The sequence below is a fragment of the Blastocystis sp. subtype 4 genome (genome assembly GCF_000743755.1).
Source record: "Blastocystis sp. subtype 4 strain WR1 chromosome Unknown seqid_0230, whole genome shotgun sequence".
NCBI classification, from domain to species: Eukaryota; class Bigyra; order Opalinata; family Blastocystidae; genus Blastocystis; species Blastocystis sp. subtype 4.
The window spans coordinates 1-17,232 of NW_014569317.1; the positions used below are offsets into that span (position 1 = coordinate 1).

The following is a 17,232-nucleotide window of genomic DNA, read 5'->3' on the forward strand; positions in this document are numbered from 1 at the left end:
AAAGTCCAGGTATTGTTCAACTGGTTCTATTCCATGACTTCAAGCAGAGAAATCTCACCTTTTCAGCAGACATCGTTGATAGACCTCAACTATTCTATTAATTCCATTCTCAAATCGATTCCCGCGATTCTCCTCTTGTCTTAGCGGTGAGTACTCAGTCCTTGTTTGTATGTTCTTTATTCATCTATAACAAACAGGCCAAACAAAATTGCATTAAACGTTAATAGACACGAGCCTTAGGTGGAATAGGCTTGACCTCGTTTTCATCAAGAGTGTTAGTGTGGACAGGTCTGTACAACAGTTTGGTAGTTCCATCTCCAAAGAGAGCATCATTGTGATAAGCCACAGTATGCTTCATCCAGTTCTTGTCATCACGTTCCTTGAAGTCCTCACGAGCATGAGCACCACGAGACTCCTTTCGGGCTTCAGCAGCAATCATTGTGCAGTGGGCCTGCTCCAACAGATTCTGCAGCTCCAGAGTCTCCACCAGATCTGTGTTCCAGATCATGGAACGATCAGTCACACCCACATCACGAATCTCCTTCACCACATCATTCATCAACTTGCAACCCTCCTGCAGTGTCTCCTCTGTACGGAACACAGCTGCATAGTTCTGCATTGTTCGCTGCATCTTCAGACGCAGTGTTGCTGTTGGGATCGAACCCTTAGCATAACGCAGACGATCCAGATTCTCCAGACAGCTCATACCCGCATTCGCAGGCAGAGGTGTCTTCGCCTCACCAGGCTTACTGATCTCCGTGATGTAGTTGGCACAAGCACGACCAAACACCACAATATCCAACAGTGAGTTTGCTCCCAGACGATTTGCACCATGGACCGATGTACAGGCGGCCTCACCAGCACACCACAGACCTGGCACAATCTTCTCTGTATCAGTCTCAGTTGGCTTCAACACCTGACCATGATAGTTGGTAGGAAGACCTCCCATGTTGTAGTGAACAGTGGGCAACACAGGCACAGGCTCCTTCGTCACATCCACACCCGCAAAGATCATAGCTGTCTCTGAAATACCTGGCAGACGCTCAGCCAACAGATCTGCAGGCAGATGGTCCAGATGAAGATAGATGTGATCCTTCAAGGGACCTACACCACGACCTTCACGGATCTCCATCGTCATAGCTCGTGACACCACATCACGACATGCCAGATCCTTAGCTGTAGGAGCATAACGCTCCATGAAACGCTCACCCTCACTATTACGCAACACACCACCTTCACCACGACATCCCTCGGTCATCAGACAACCGACTCCGTAGATACCAGTAGGATGGAACTGAACGAACTCTGGATCCTCCAAAGGAATACCAGCTCGCAGAGCCATAGCCGTACCATCTCCTGTGCAAGTATGAGCTGAAGTGGCAGAGAAGTAGCAACGACCATATCCTCCAGTAGTAATGATAGTTTGCTTACAGTGGAAACGATGAATCGAACCATCCTCCAGACAGAGAGCCATCACTCCTACACACTCGTCTCCATTCATTATTAGATCCAGAGCATGATACTCAATGAAGTACGATGTGTTGTATGCCAGTGAACGACCATACAGAGTGTGAAGCATAGCATGACCAGTACGATCAGCAGCAGCAGCAGTACGATATGCCTGACCTCCTTCACCATAATTCTTTGTCTGACCACCAAAGGCACGCTGATAGATCTTACCATTCTCACAACGAGAGAATGGGAGACCATATGCCTCCAACTCACGGACAGCACGAGGAGCTTCACGACACATATAGTGAATGGCATCCTGGTCACCCAACCAATCTGAACCCTTCACAGTATCATAGAAATGCCATCTCCAATCATCCTCATGCTATTCCTCATTCTCTCTCTTCAACTCTTACCATGTTTCCCAGAGCAGCATTAATACCTCCTTGAGCAGCAACAGTGTGAGAACGAGTCGGGAACAACTTAGTGATCACAGCAGTCTTGAAACCCTAACAGATTACAAAAACCTGAACCAACAAACATACATTCTCAGAAAGACCCATAGCAGCACGAAGACCAGCGCCTCCTGCACCCACAACAACGCAATCGTATTCATGATCCACTACACTGTCAACTTCACAGATATGCACAATACCGATTGGATAAGCAGTTCCCAGATCCTTCGTGACCTTAGCATCTGCAGTCGACCCAATCACACTCGAACGACATGCAGTGGCTCGAAACGCTCGGCTCAAAGCAGGAGCGCTCTTTCCCATTATTCTGAAAGCGGGAAGCATTTCTACATAAATGAAAATAGATTTGGAACTATTTACCTTGTTACTGTAGAAATATGAGAGAATAAAGAAAACACTGTGGAATTCTGGATAATATTTATATAGAAAGAAATACTAGAAATAGTATCCGAACTGTTTGTCGTGTGCTATACGCTGATTGATCTTCTGGAATTGTGTATCTGATGTGATACCATGTCAAAAGAGTGGAACAGATACAAATGTGATAATAGTGACTAGATACATGATGTTCAGTATCTGTGTTTTCTTTAAGGTCTTTTCGATTCCCTATTAATGTTTCGCATCAGAACTAAATGAATCACCTGAAGAAAACGATCGTGGAACTCTTTGTACTTCTTATCCAATCAGATTTGACTGGTCCTTTGGCTCTTTAATTTGTTTTCGCTGTTTGCTTTTCTGTTTCATTTTGTACGACTCTGGTATCTGTTGGTTGGATAGTGTGACTGAGTAGATATCAACGGTTTCAACATATTTGGAATATTGTTGAAATGAACACAACCCGACGATGCTCATCGTGCAAATTGTATCGTAAGATCGAACTTTTCCAGAAACCTTTATCAAATGCTCTGTTTAATACATGTGAGAATTGCCGAATAAAGAAGAAGAATAATTATCATAGTATGGATTAGACAGTCTACGTCATTCGTAGGACAAAAGTCGCGTCACCTGAAGGACTTGACTACAGAAGATGACCATTTATCACCCGTGACAACCTCTTATAATGATTTGTCAATGATTCAAAAGGGAATTTCTATTGTGACACCTAGGAGCAATGTACTTGGAGTTTTTGCGTCCATAAAGACTACTGATGACAAGATGTCTTTTTTACCGATCCTTACATTCCCTCGTTCAACTTGGGTCCGTTCGTCTGTTCCAGTCGCTTTGCGAGATGTTTTTGTGGCTAGAGCCTTGTTTCACTACACTCTCTGTAATCCTCACCGGTCTCTGTAGGGCAATCCGGTTAGTTTGGACACTTGTTTGTACAAACACCTTAAATGACTATTCTTCGTCCATTTCTTCTCCAACCGTAATATCAGGGATGAAACAGTTGAAACCATCTTGTGCCGTTGATACCACCATATCAGGGATCTGGGGATGGAAATGGAGCTCCTTAATGGCAGTTTGACCCTATTCATAATACTCTTCTTGCATTGATACAGCATGAACAAATAGCAACTGAGGAGGAACATCCTGAATTTCATTCGCCGCATCGGCCTCTAATGACAAGTCCCAGATAGTCAGCTGCTCATCACTGGACACGGCAAGTACGGAAGAATCATGGGGACTCCATTCAACAGAAGTGATTGGTGCATTCAAATAATTAAAGTCACCAACAGAGCAGCTTCTATACATGAATCCCCCTTCTCATTCATACAGATTATTACGGAAATCCCAAACACGGAATGTACCATCATCACTTCCTGATACCATCAGATACCCGACTTCCCGATTCCAGCTAATTACATTCACATCCGATGTATGAGCATTCACCGATAACATTGCCTTATGCTCACGACTACGCGTATCCCAAATCTTAATCGTGCGATCCACAGAACAAGATGCAAACACGGTCGCCTCTGAAGGACTCCACTGGATATCCTCAACACTACTCTGATGACTTAAGAAGGGAACACGATCCACTGACCAACCAGCTTCCGATGGATGATATACATAGATCGAGCCACTACAATCGCCTGTAGCAAGCTTGCCTTTGTCACAGCGACACCAATCCATGGCATAACCTTCGGTTCGATGACCTTTGAATTGAAAAATGGGTCTGGTAGCATTCTCTTGATCAGATGCACTGTGACCATTCTCTAATGCGGTTAGCTGTGGGGCAATATTGTAAATGCCAACAACTCCTTGATCAGACCACGTACTGACAATCTGAGAACGATCTGGAAGACACTACATTCAATCCAAACAAAAACTACGTACACGAATCCGATTCACTGCACCATGAAACGGGATGGTATCAAATGCAACCTTGGCATCTTCTTCATAGTTTTCAGGCTCAGCCTCATCCGGATCATCATCATATTGAGTCTTGAACAGAGAATACATCTTTGCAACAACAATATGGTTATCGAGAGTGTTCTCTGCTTGTGTTCCAGCAACTGTATACAAGGTATGAGGGAACTAGAATGAACAACACACCAAATACTGACGCGAGTCCGATTTGCACCCAAATTATCAGCAATAATATCAAAACTCAGGCATGGCCACTCCACATTGAGACGGTGATACATACGATAAGCAGTATTATCAACTTCCAGTTGCTCTCCTTCTTCCAACCGATCTCTTCCGATTTTGAATACCTACACCCATCAGAACCTCCATCCAATGTATACATCATGTGGCTTTTCTTCCTGCTCCTCATTCTGAAATTCCTCTTCAGCCATTTCCTCATCCTCTTCATTTCCATCGATAATCTCTTCTTCTTCATACTGATCAATAAAAGGGTCCTCTAGAATAACATGGCTTGAGTCTTCTTGGTTAGGATTGCTAGAATCAACTTTCTTGGCGTTTTCTCCACTTGAACCACCTCTCTTCATGCTAACGAGTTGATTAGAAGGGGATTGAGTCTGCCACTGAAAAAGGTGTGACAAAATTGGCTGGTTTTCTGGAACTCATTCCTAATGTCTTCCTGATACTAATAACGTATGGAAACAAATGCACAACCACAAAAGAGTGACAATCAAAGTATCAGCAGAAGTGGAAAGGAGGTGAAAGCCAGGTATATATACAAACAAGTAACATAAATATGGTTTACTCCTGAGGTGCAGTCTTAGCTCTACAGAATCACAGGTTCCAGAAATCTCTACTCAGGAGATTTCGATTTGGAAGGCGATCTGGAAATGGATCTAGATGCCCTATTTGAGTTGGATCTCGATGTTGAACGAGAACGAGAGTCCGAACGAGAACGGGAGCGAGAAGGAGAACGACGAGAAGATCTACGATCTCTCGAGTCCGAACGCGAATAGGAACGAGAATGATGGCGATGACTTCTTCTGCTTCTCGAATACGAACGAGATCGGTGATGACGACGATGACTGTAGCTTCTGGATCTACTATAGCGTCCTCTAGAGTACGAACGCGATCTACGGCGACGGGAACCACGATCACCCTAATTCCTCAGTTTCACCACCAGGTATTACATTGCTTCGAGCCATCTCAACAGATACTCTGTCTCCACGAATTTCCATTCCATTACCATCACGAATGGCTTTCTCAGCATCCTCAGGTCTGTAGAACGTTACAAAGCCAAAACCTGGAGGGTTTCGAGCAATCCAAACATCACGGATCTCCCCGAACTGAGCAAAGCTGTCTCTGAGATCCTCCTTCTCGAGACGAGCGGCATTCCCAATATAGACCCTAAGTATCAGCAAACACTATTGGAAGTCACTTGGTTCCACTCATTGCCTATCAAGTACGTTTTTGAGAGAATCAAAAGCCAAGACAGTACCTCCAGATTTTTGGAATCCAAAAAAACGGGACTTCTTTTCAAACACTACGTCAATGCTCTATTGCTGACAACTTGTGTATTGGAAAAGAAGTAGATCTGAAGATCCTTCCGGAAGTAACATGTCTTTGAAGTATTCCAACCAATCTTTTTTCTTTTTAACATATCTCATATCTATCTCAATTCATTTCTTACTTTTGGACATGATCATATCCCTCTTACTTGTCATTTCAAGTCTGTTATTCGGGAGCACGGTTTTTAGAAAATAATGGCGGCGGTATATGCGTCATAACGGAATCTCTTAAGAAAAGAGATGCAGCGCGTCATTACGTTCTCAACGAAGCTGCGGAAGCAACTTGTCTTTCTCTCGGAGGTTACTGTCTTCTCGAGCGAATGGAACGACCAAATGGAAGTCTTTTTGCCTTTTTTATCTGAGGAGTTTTTCCGTATTACGTGGGAATAAGAAATTGAATGTAGTTTACAAACATCCTGCGCACTTGCTTGAGTGTCAACATTTGTTACTCAAGTTGTGGAATCATATCATAGATATGATTAACGTTGTAGCTGTAATATGTTCACTTTATTTTAGGTTCCTTCACGACAACAACAATTGCTTTTTAAGTACTTGCTATTATTGTTACTACGAAAGGAATTCTCACTAGTGCTGAACTAGTTTATTGTTTGATCTATAGAAGTTTAACGGGATTGGTGATTCTATTCCAGATCCAGAATCTGATTTGTTCCAAGTCCTGCTTTCTTATTTGAGGGTACTCAAGAGGACTCTCATGCTCGTTTCTACAGCATTGAATATCGATTCTGCAAAAACGAAAGAATTTGCCTGCAAAGTGGTAATCATCTCGAGTTTTCGATTTCCCAATTATCGGAAAAGATTGCTGACAATGCTAGGGTATCTCATCCCATCTCGATATCATGTGGATACTTCACTCGTGGATATTGTTGAGTACCGTGTCCCAGAGAATTCTGTTTGCTTTAAGTATGAAGAACTCATACCGTTTACTGATGATATTGATTCTGCGCTTCTGGATGGAAATGCTAGCCATGGTGGTTTATCGCGTCTGTTTGGAGATAGCCATGAACGCCTAAGTGAGTTGCTGCCTCTTCGACTCACAACTAGACACCATTCACGACCGTATTCAGAATCTTTCCCGGAGTCGAGAAAATCTTCGTAATATCAGTGAAACGCCAATCCCACCTCCCTATGCCATGAAGCCACTTTCAGATGTTGTGAATATTGATGAGGGAGATTCGGTGACAGGTGATACGTTGGCTCTAAAACATGCATTTAAGAAGAGGACACATAGTTCGAAGCATATTTCAGATGCGATAGAAGATGATAATCCTTATGCTACTTCAACCTCATCTTCACTGATTCGATCCAATACAATGAATCGAGAGACGGATGACTTAGCAGGAGACAATGATATTCGATATCCCTCCATGTGTATAGTTCCTTTCTTTGAATTATCCCGGGTTGTCCGTTCTCGGAAAATGCGTGATGCTTCAATGGCCTTTAAAGAGTCTACACCAGATTTTTATAACTGGAGCGATTACTCAGATATTTTGGGAGAAGGCTATTTGGATGATGTAGAATTTGATTGGGTTGAACATTTGAAATTCCCAGAAGATCTCATTTTCCAATTTTTGACTAGTTATATTGAAGTATGTGAAGATACGACATGTCTTGATGCAATCTCATGTCCATTATGGGAATACGTTCCAGGTTATTTCCTTTACTTACAATTATTCTTTTCTGTATTTCAGCATTATATTGTTCGCAAATCATCTCATTTCATTCTTAAACGAAATGGTGAAGACGATAGTATAGCTCAATCCTATGCAAATGCCTGCATGTACTTCATATTGAATAAGTAATTAAATTCTAGTAATAGTTATATGGCAAATGGTACTATACTGAATAGTGTTATTCAAGTGTTATTTTCTTCGTGTAAACGGAATATTCTCTATGATATATTTAACTGTATAAACATTCATATTCTTTCATATTCAGCATTATTTCTACTTAATCAGATCTTCTCTTCTATTCGATCACGGAGAGATCCTATTTTGCTTCGAACCCCTACAATGGAATTCTACAAGGGAGTCTATCAAGTAGGATATCATTATGGAATTAATTCGAGTCGCGTGAAATCCAGTGTCTCTTTGAAATTCAGGAATCTAACTTCAATAGTGATGGGCATCCTGAAGTGTGTCCTAGAATTGCTCGCACTGTCCTTCATCATTTGCATGATCAGAAACATTCTGAACATATTGCCGCACATATCATGAATGAGATCCAAATGAATGAGGATACTAGTCCTATGGATGATCGGGATACGATTCCTCTTCCTATCGGTATGGTGGTCCATGAACCTTCGGAAGAGGAATCGTGTGGGATGCCATTAGATGAAGGAGATGAGATGACACCTGAACACTTCCGACTGCGGAGACAGTCTTCATCACTCGTCTTTGACTCTTCGGACATCGATAAATTCATTCTGAAGGAAGATGAGATGGTCCTTCAGAGCGATTCAGGTCAAGTTATCAAATTGAAGCGAGGTGAGAGTAGTACACTTGGGAATGGACTGCCCATAATTACTGATATCACGATTGAGAATCATTCGACTCATCATCTGACTGATAATGAAGGTACTTCGTCTTCATCCTCTTCCTCGCTCTCACATCGTGTTTCTTCATCCCCTGCAAGGGATGTGGGAATGAAGAAGAATCGAATTCAAATCATCTCACTTCATAATCGATATCTCTTCAATAAACAGCGGTGTTTTACTCGTTATCAGGCTATGGAATACTGGATTCAAAAAGGAGTTATCACTTCTCGTGGGGAAGGAACGAATCTTATGAATCTGCTTCAATCAATAGGAATTGTTCGAAATTGTAATTCCAAAAGAAGTCAGTAATTTGTAGATCGATACAGTCGTCGTTTTCATGTCACTATTATGCAAGTCGTTCCATTGGAAGAGATTCATGTTTGGGAAGATCCCGAACTCTTTCCTTATGGTCACGATCTGTTTGCTTCGCATCTTGACTATGTGTTTCTCTTCACTGTGTTTAATATTCTATTGAATCATGAACATACTTCTGTATAGAGAGGGTTGGCATAATCATGATAGATTCTTGAGAAAACGCTTGTGTTTTTGTATCAGAACATGGATTTCTTTATGGGGGATGTTCGACTTGAAGTGGGATTCCTACAATTGAATCATATCTAGCTCTATCGTGATGTGATTCTAGCTCATGCTCCTGTACTCTTCAGTCATTGGAGCGGGAATGTACGTCAGATCTATCATCGACTCATAATTTACAAATCGTATCGAAGTCGTCGTATGTATCTCCCTGTGTGGAACTCCTGTGAGTGGATGGCAATTCTGAATGGAATCCTTCAGAGACGGTATCATCCTGCATGCAAGGAGGCTGAAGATGCTAGGGCTCCAGAGTTGACTAACGTGACTATGGATGAAATGAATCAGCCAAGTATAGCAGACCCAAAGACCGAAGCGAAGTATCGTGCGTTCCGATCCAGTGTGTTTCACACAGACCTTGGAGGTGAGTATGAGAAAGATGATTCATATTTAGCCCAACAGTTGATTCTAGATGCCTATCACACTATTGACCTGGAGATCTACAATCGACGGACTAACGAGGAAATGCGATTGAAACGCCTTCGACAGATCATTCAAGTAAGTGCAAAGCGTGAAGCCCAAGCGATGGACTTGGCAATTGCTAATCTGGAATTGAAGTTCTTTCGTGACTATGTGGGAATTATCGATAAGAATCCCATGCTGTATACGTTCCAAGATGTGAATGATACATTCAATTCAGAATTCTTGTGGGTGTGTCCTGAGTATTTACAGAGGAAGATTCAGATTCCAGTGACTTTTAGTAAAGATTCGAAAACCATTCTTCCAGAGAATCTCAAGGTGGGAGAAGGGATGATAGATGATCTATAGCCTTATTATTGGAGTTCGATATCAGAATTTATTACGATTCTTGGAGTTTACGAAAAGGAGATGGAACGAAGTAGGCAAAGGGGGTCTCTTTTTTCACGGATGTTTGGTCGAACAACATATGAAGAACTAGTTAGTAAGATCGAAGGGAATGTGACGGATACCAATCCTGATTTGTCATTTATTCTTTCTCCTTCTTATTTCATGTAGTTGCAGTCTAGAGCATGTTTGTTATCAGAATCTAATTTAAATTACCACAGACCTAAATTTTCACTACTGAATACGTATCTCCAATAACATCGATAAGAGTGAACAATGTCAAAAAATCATGATACTTTCTCAATGTATGCGTGTCATCCTTGCGCAGGGACCATGCTAATCTTCTCTGTATCGTTCCAATTTTTCCGGATGACCACGGTTCCATAAAACTTTTTTGATAGTAGTATTTAAGGAAGTCTAATACCTATGAGATTTTTCATTATGGGTCCATTGACATTTGAACTATATAATACGAATGATCCAACTGCTCTTGCAGAATGTGTTTACATAAGGCCTAGGACTATTGTTATCAGAATGTTTATAATATCAATTCATTGGATAATCCATTCTACCATTTTCAAATACCGAATCCATTACTTCATATTATTTCTGTAATTCGAATGATTAATAGCAATACATATCCTGCTACTCAGGCTCCAAACAATATGCAGTTCGTTCAGGCTCAGCCCGTTCCTGGATATCCTCAGATGAATCCTGTTCCCATGAATGGATATCCTCAACCTATGCCTGCTGTAACTATGCCACCTAGCCCTCAAATAGAGTCGAAATGAGTGAAGAGACTGACTTGTAGGGTTTCTGATGATTTGAAGTGGGTTATGAAGTGGCGATGGGTTGCTATTCTCATTTTGGTGTTGGATGTAGGTTTTGTTGGTCCTCTTGATTGTAGTTCTTATTTACTGGTGTTAATTACCTTATTATCAGTCTTGTTTGTTGTATTCTTGGTTGTGTTTATTTCTGTCAGTATCAAGCCGTCTTGTATATTGTCGTAAGAATGTTAGATGGTTTTTTTATGTAGTACACGATCTATCGTTACTCGTGTAACTATTTTGTTATCGTTAAAACTATTGCATATTATGCAGCTGGTGAGGAGTATTTATATTCCTTCTACATATACATCGTAAACACTATTTTGAATGTAGTGATAGTAGTGTCATATGATTATTAGATCCTGGAGACGATCTACGTTACTTTTTATTGTGTCAAAGTTACCAAGATTAGTAAACAGTACACCTCTAGCCAGATTACTATGTTGAGCCATGGAAGGTGGAGAGAGTAATTGTAGTGTTTGTTAAAGACAGAGTATTGTAAACGTTATTTAACTAGAGTTTATTAGAGGGAGACTTCCTTTGTTATGAACAATCGAAAGGCAATTCTTTCCTTGTATCGACAATCTCTACGTCTCTCTTCCCAATTTATTGATCCTATTATTCGACGCAAGGTAAAAACAAGCTCTGAATATAATGTAGATGAAAATGAACGTGAAAGAGTGTTTTCGTTCCTGCTCTCATTCCTATGATGCGGAGCAAATGTTAAAGAACGGTATGACTCAATATCCAATATGATAGGTAGGAATAGCTACAGTTTCACTTCTTTCTCAATTGGAGAAGGTAGATCCAAGTATCCAGTCTCTATTCTATCGCAAAGGTAAATGCTAACTTTGTTTCCACTGTTTTATCAAGAAACATGTCATCCATGTTCAAACCTTCACCGCTTTTGTGCTTGGTTTCCTCTCCAAACTCTTCTTGGAAGACCCCTTCTTGCTACTTTGTTTTCCCTTCACACCACCGACGGCCTTGGCACGGGCCGAAGTACGCACAACCAGGAACATAACAATAGCAACAACAATAATCACGATGATTACAATTAACACAATACCCATAATTGGCATACAGAAACCAGATGCCTTCTGCCATTCACCATCAATCGTACCAAGGACACAAGCACGTTTCTGAGTACCTACATAACTTCCTTGGGAAGCGCAGTCATAAACGGCAATCTCACCAACCGGAGTTTTCACGAAGTAACCTTCAGCAGGGCATTCTCCCTTTCTCACTTGGATATTAATAGCAGTCATTGAAGCTCCAGCCTGATTCTTACCATAAATCGTGTATGCCTGAAGTCCGACTTCCACTGTAGGTGTACCATGAATACGTCCAGTGGCAGGATCCAATTCGAGACCATCGGGAAGGAACGTATTAGGAGCCATGTAGAACTCTTCAATGATATTCAGGTATGATGGGCTATCTGTAGCAACGGACGTATCCTGCACAAATACATATCGACTCTTCGAATAACTGATCTTGGCAGGGAGCTTCTGGACACATTTATCTGTCTTGATATCTGAGAAGGTCGTTCCCACGCATTCTCTATATGAATAGCCTCTGTATCCTGTTGCGCAAGTACTAGGAGATATTTGGCCACTTGATACGGCAGGATAATCACCCATTGCCTCACATACGGTACCTGTTGCTTTGCAGTACTGTGTTATGAAGGAAGAGAAGTATACAATGGAAGAGGCAGCATCATCAATTTCCCATTTGTAGTGCTTAAATCCAGCTATACCCACAGGGATACTCCATGCCGTACGATCTAAAGCCAGTGTAGATTGATCAACAAGGGCAATCATAGACACCTCGTCATCTTCGTCATTCATACGACCATAAACAGAGAAACCAAAGGAAGTACGAGCATATACAGTTTGCATGGCGAATGAATTGAATTTTGATCCCTCCAGGTTCTCCACAGTCCATTTAATATTGGAACCAACAACGTTACTGACGTATCCGTAGGTAACAGGAGACAAATCCAAGAAAGACTCCAAATTGGATACAATATATCCAGTACTTCCCTCAACACCAGTGTACGAATCCACAACAATGGAACAGTCCATCACTCCGAAGACTCCGGTAGCATCAAACTCAATAGAAGGTGTAGATGACTGGCCAACAGGACGATGAACCTCGAAGGCAATAACATTGGTACCAGTAACACCACCTGCTGTAGGGAGAATAACATGGAACTTGGAGAACGTGTTTGCATCATGAACTTCAATCGATGTGCTCGAAGCATCGAAATTGTCCTCAAGATTGAAACGGGCAACGAGACGACTATTGAAGTAGGCAACAATACCACCAGCATAACGGACTCGGACATTGAGAACTTGATAATCATTGATATCAGGAATCTGAACAGTTCGACGCAAATACACTGTCGTAGCTTCCGACACACCGATATCGGCAGCCTTTCGCACCAACCAAGCAGAGTCATCAAAACTAATCGTATTCCAGTTGGGATCAACATCCACAACATCATTATATAGTTTCCATTCATCATACTCAATCTGGAAAGGAAGCAAAGAAGAGAATAAGATGGTCTTTGATGCAACAGTTGATGGCATCTGACCCATTTCAAACCGCATCTCACCAAGATCAACCGTCAAGTAGTATCCAGCAGGATTATACCAACCATTGTTACCAGAGTCTAGAAGCTGGAGATTGTAAATGTCATGTTCCACACAGAAATCAGCATAGTTTAAACTTGAGCTTGCTCTAAAACTCTCATTCTGAGAAACAGGTTCTCCAGTAGCTTGTTTGCCACGATACAGCTTATAGGAAGACTGTTGAGGATAGCTATCCGTTCGGGCAACTAAGGTGACAAGAGATTTGCCTCCATAACAAATATCCACACTAATACTGATTGTGGTAGTAGCTGAACCTCCAATATACTTCTGGGCAGTAATCGTATAGGTTACAGGAGCCGAAGACACAGCAGTAGCTGTTCCTGATATCATTCCATTGTAAGGGTCAAGAGAAAGTCCATTAGGGAGTTGAGGCTGGATAGAATACTCAGTATAATATGATGAAGTAGGATACACCTCGGCCATCTCAATGTCCTTGTATACGCTGATAGTAGGAGTGTATGCAAGAGGTGGAACTTCAACATTAGTAGAATCCGAAATCAGATCTAAGCGAGAGAACTTCCAATAGCAATCCGTAGTAGATCCAGTGGCAAAGTTCTCGAAACGGTATTGGTTGTATGGTTTATTGTTCGATATCCAGATCTTTCGGTTTTGACCCAGCAAAGACCATGTCAATCCTTGCACTGTAGCAAGTGTAGTCCATTCTTCAGAGTTACTATTGCGAGCTTTTAACACAAACTGTCGAACTTGCTGTGTACTTTGAGTGTAGTACAATTGAATCTCGATAGAAGAAATCCATTCACGACGATCATTGTTGAAAGTGACATCGTAGTAGTTGGTCTGACATGTCGAATAGTACACTGAATATCCATAATAGAAATTCATGATATAAGTGGGAGAACCATAAATATTGCTATATGCCGTTGCATAATCGAAGACACGAGAAACAGCTGAAGTACCCATCAAACGAAGTGCACAATCAAAATCGGATGTTGTTTGAGAAGTATCAATGGCAATTAACGCAATTGCAATGGTATTACTTCCTGTTTGCAGATACTCGACAGAGGGAGTCTCACCAATCTGCATTGTCTTTACAGGAAGCGAAATCTTTCGGTATTTCACCTCTGAATAAGCACCAATGGCCTGAGACTGTGCAGTCACATCTCCATTGACTGCATTTCGGAAAACCTCATTACCATTAATGTACACAACGCAACCATATTTGTAACGGAGCGAAAGAACAAATCCAGCAACATCTGTCAAGGATGAAATGGAAACGATTCTCTTATACAATTGAATTCTATTCGTAGATGAAGGATATGATCCAGCACTAGCCTGCTGCCAACCCGAAACGTCAGAACTCACCCAATTAGAAGGTACTTCTCCCATCTTATAGTACCATGGCGTCTGGGGAGCAACAGCAAACTGAGCATTAAAGGTGTATGTATTAGAGAGACCTAGATTAATATCATATTTGGCTCGAAGAATCGTTTCATATTCATCACCCGAAAGCATGGCATTCACATACAGGAAAGATGAGGTCATCCAATAGTTTAATGTAGAATGGACAGTGATAGTATATTTGGTTCCTGTGAGACAGACAATACCAATCCAGTCGATGTTATTCTGCTGCCCACTATTAGGTTCAACAGACATAACAACCTGATTTGTAACGGCATCACGAATAGTGAAATCTTCATTGAGAGCATTAGACTGGTATGTTCTCAGTACCTGAACAAGAGTTCCAGAACAAGCAGTCACCTGAATCGAAACAGAACCAGTATACTGTTGTCCGTTCACAGTTGATGTTACCTGATATGTAGTAAGTGGAGAAGCATTTTCAGAGTATCCAGTAATTCTACAAGCAGAATCGATACTCATTCCTTGAGGAAGAGTGGGTGAAATAGTACACTCAGCCCATTCATTCACAATAGGAACAATATTGGCAGATTCATACTTGGCATAAATGGAATAGGTTGTTTCCGCATACTGAATACTCTGAGGGAAAACAACACTACACACCATAGGCTGCATCTCATACATGTATCCATAAGTGTAAGAAGATGCTGTCATCGTGACACGGTAAGAATTGTAGTTCTTTGCGCTGAAATACCCATAGAAGAAACTGTACTGTGACGAAGTATACTTGGCACCAGATACAGAGATCACTGGTGTCCATGAAGATGAACTCGATCCAGAACTCATCGATCCTTCGAAAGTGAACGTCGATACAGTAGTGGTAGTACTGGAATAAGGCCATACTCGCAATCCATTCACATATGGCTTAGGGCCACTGAATGAATAGGTGAGAGTAGTCGGCAGAGTTGACATATAGAAACTACTGCTCTTTGTGAAATCAAAAGCATATCCAGGATTGCTACCACTATTAGACGACAAGGATGTTTGACCAGCATACACGTAACAATTAGCATCCAATACTGTAGGCGCGTAAATAGCCATCCAGGAGTCAAAGTCAATAAGGCCCTGACCAGCGGCGGTGAGGAAGTGAAGCTCAATGGCCAGAACGGATTGTGTCGTAGAAACTTCAGCTCCGGAACGAAGAATATTATGATAATTTAATATAGAGTATGAACCTTCGGCCAAAGTCGATGACTGGATAGCCCCTTCAGGCATATTATCACGATAGACCTCACCACCATTAATATAGATTACAATACCATAGCGATACTTCAATGCTAATTCATAAGCAGCCATATTCGCCAATCCAGTGAAAGTCTTTCGGAAGTATTGAGTACCAGAAGCCTGAACAGGAGTAACACTGAGAGTTGCTAAAGTCCAAGTCTGATCGTTGAAATTGTAATTCGTCCAGCCATTTTCAGCACTTCCCGACTTGACTCTCCACTCCGAAGACTGATGGATTGGATAATACAGCGATAGAGAATACGATTCTGTTCTCGAAGCAACAATATATCCCTTAAAGAAAGCATTGCTGTAGAGACCAAAAAATGTAATATGTGATCCAGAAGTCCAAGAATCACCATATGAGTCATTCAGTTCAAGTGTATATTGACTATTCGTACTTCGAGGAAGGCAGTACTCGAACTCCTGAGTAGAAGAATCAACAAAAGTATCGCTTTCTTTGATCACTTGACCATTAGCATAGATCTTGAAAGACTCCTCACTTGCCCAACTGGTAGATGTCTTTGACACACGGATATAGTCCTGGGTGGAGGTGCAAGTTAAAGTACTCACAACAAGAGATACTATCTATCAGAAAAACGGAAAGATCGTACATATAATGCATGCGATAACCGCTTTCATAACTCACGAAATAAAGAATGATCAAGATCCACATTTTTGAGTAAGGAGCCAATGATCATCAACATTGAAAGATGAGAAGAAATGATTGGTTAATCTAACCTGTACCCAATCAAATGCCATCATCAACATTCAACATGCTGGAAGTTTCATTATAGATTGATTATAACATAACTTGCAATCTGCTACTTACTTAGGCTTTTAGTTTTTGCAGTAGAATAAAATACAATAGTTTACGGGATCATAAAGGAAATAGGAATGTGATCATCTTACACCAATCACATTTGCCAATAAATCAATCAAATGAAAGTATTGGGGTGAAATAAGGCATTCTTCAACATTCCTATCATGTATTGGAATGGTAGTGATATGAAAAGAATTATCTGCTAGGATATGTTAGAATAACGCATTCTTTAGTAGTGATCTGTTGGGACTGATGGTTATGGCTTTGATTATCTCTATGCTTTCAATTAGGTGCATAAATCATGTAATTCAGGACACCAAAATGATTTCATAACGGATCACTGCAATACAATGAGCCGTATGTAAAATGTAAAAAATGATTGGACAATTAGTTTCTTTTTCATCATGATCTATTTTATGAGGAAATCTCCCTGTCTAAAGACAATACTGCCTCAATCCCGGAAGTTATTCTTTTGCACAGCATGCTGTCGCTATCGGAGCCTTGCTTCTTTCATTGATACAAAGCACCATATCTTTACTGCAAAGTGTGATTATTGTCGTATGCAGTCCTCTGTAAGGTCATCT

General features: G+C 41.2%; 6 protein-coding genes across 6 annotated transcripts; 2 read left to right on the forward strand and 4 right to left on the reverse strand.

Annotated features, from left to right (window-relative positions):
• Positions 1 to 220: 220 nt before the first annotated feature.
• JH06_4511 (succinate dehydrogenase) lies at positions 221 to 2,225 on the reverse strand (the record flags this gene model as incomplete). Its single annotated transcript, XM_014670779.1, has 3 exons — positions 221 to 1,834; positions 1,866 to 1,958; positions 1,995 to 2,225. The coding sequence occupies 3 exons, from the start codon at positions 2,223 to 2,225 to the stop codon at positions 221 to 223; spliced, it is 1,938 nt and encodes a 645-aa protein (XP_014526265.1).
• Positions 2,226 to 3,389: 1,164 nt separating this feature from the next.
• Positions 3,390 to 4,510, reverse strand: JH06_4512 (hypothetical protein; the record flags this gene model as incomplete). The annotated part of the gene is made up of 4 exons (XM_014670780.1): positions 3,390 to 3,606; positions 3,637 to 4,169; positions 4,200 to 4,400; positions 4,430 to 4,510. 4 exons carry the CDS (start codon positions 4,508 to 4,510, stop codon positions 3,390 to 3,392), a joined length of 1,032 nt encoding a protein of 343 aa, XP_014526266.1.
• Positions 4,511 to 5,383: 873 nt separating this feature from the next.
• Positions 5,384 to 5,681, reverse strand: JH06_4513 (RNA-binding protein; the record flags this gene model as incomplete). The annotated part of the gene is made up of 2 exons (XM_014670781.1): positions 5,384 to 5,636; positions 5,668 to 5,681. 2 exons carry the CDS (start codon positions 5,679 to 5,681, stop codon positions 5,384 to 5,386), a joined length of 267 nt encoding a protein of 88 aa, XP_014526267.1.
• A 3,228-nt stretch (positions 5,682 to 8,909) lies between these two features.
• On the forward strand, positions 8,910 to 9,710 carry JH06_4514 (hypothetical protein; the record flags this gene model as incomplete). Its single annotated transcript, XM_014670782.1, has 2 exons — positions 8,910 to 8,942; positions 8,973 to 9,710. 2 exons carry the CDS (start codon positions 8,910 to 8,912, stop codon positions 9,708 to 9,710), a joined length of 771 nt encoding a protein of 256 aa, XP_014526268.1.
• Positions 9,711 to 10,366: 656 nt separating this feature from the next.
• JH06_4515 (hypothetical protein) lies at positions 10,367 to 11,422 on the forward strand (the record flags this gene model as incomplete). The annotated part of the gene is made up of 9 exons (XM_014670783.1): positions 10,367 to 10,527; positions 10,558 to 10,624; positions 10,654 to 10,752; positions 10,783 to 10,902; positions 10,933 to 10,971; positions 11,004 to 11,066; positions 11,101 to 11,205; positions 11,234 to 11,306; positions 11,337 to 11,422. The coding sequence occupies 9 exons, from the start codon at positions 10,367 to 10,369 to the stop codon at positions 11,420 to 11,422; spliced, it is 813 nt and encodes a 270-aa protein (XP_014526269.1).
• A 41-nt stretch (positions 11,423 to 11,463) lies between these two features.
• JH06_4516 (hypothetical protein) lies at positions 11,464 to 15,900 on the reverse strand (the record flags this gene model as incomplete). The annotated part of the gene is made up of 1 exon (XM_014670784.1): positions 11,464 to 15,900. One exon carries the CDS (start codon positions 15,898 to 15,900, stop codon positions 11,464 to 11,466), a length of 4,437 nt encoding a protein of 1,478 aa, XP_014526270.1.
• Between the last annotated feature and the right edge of the window lie 1,332 nt (positions 15,901 to 17,232).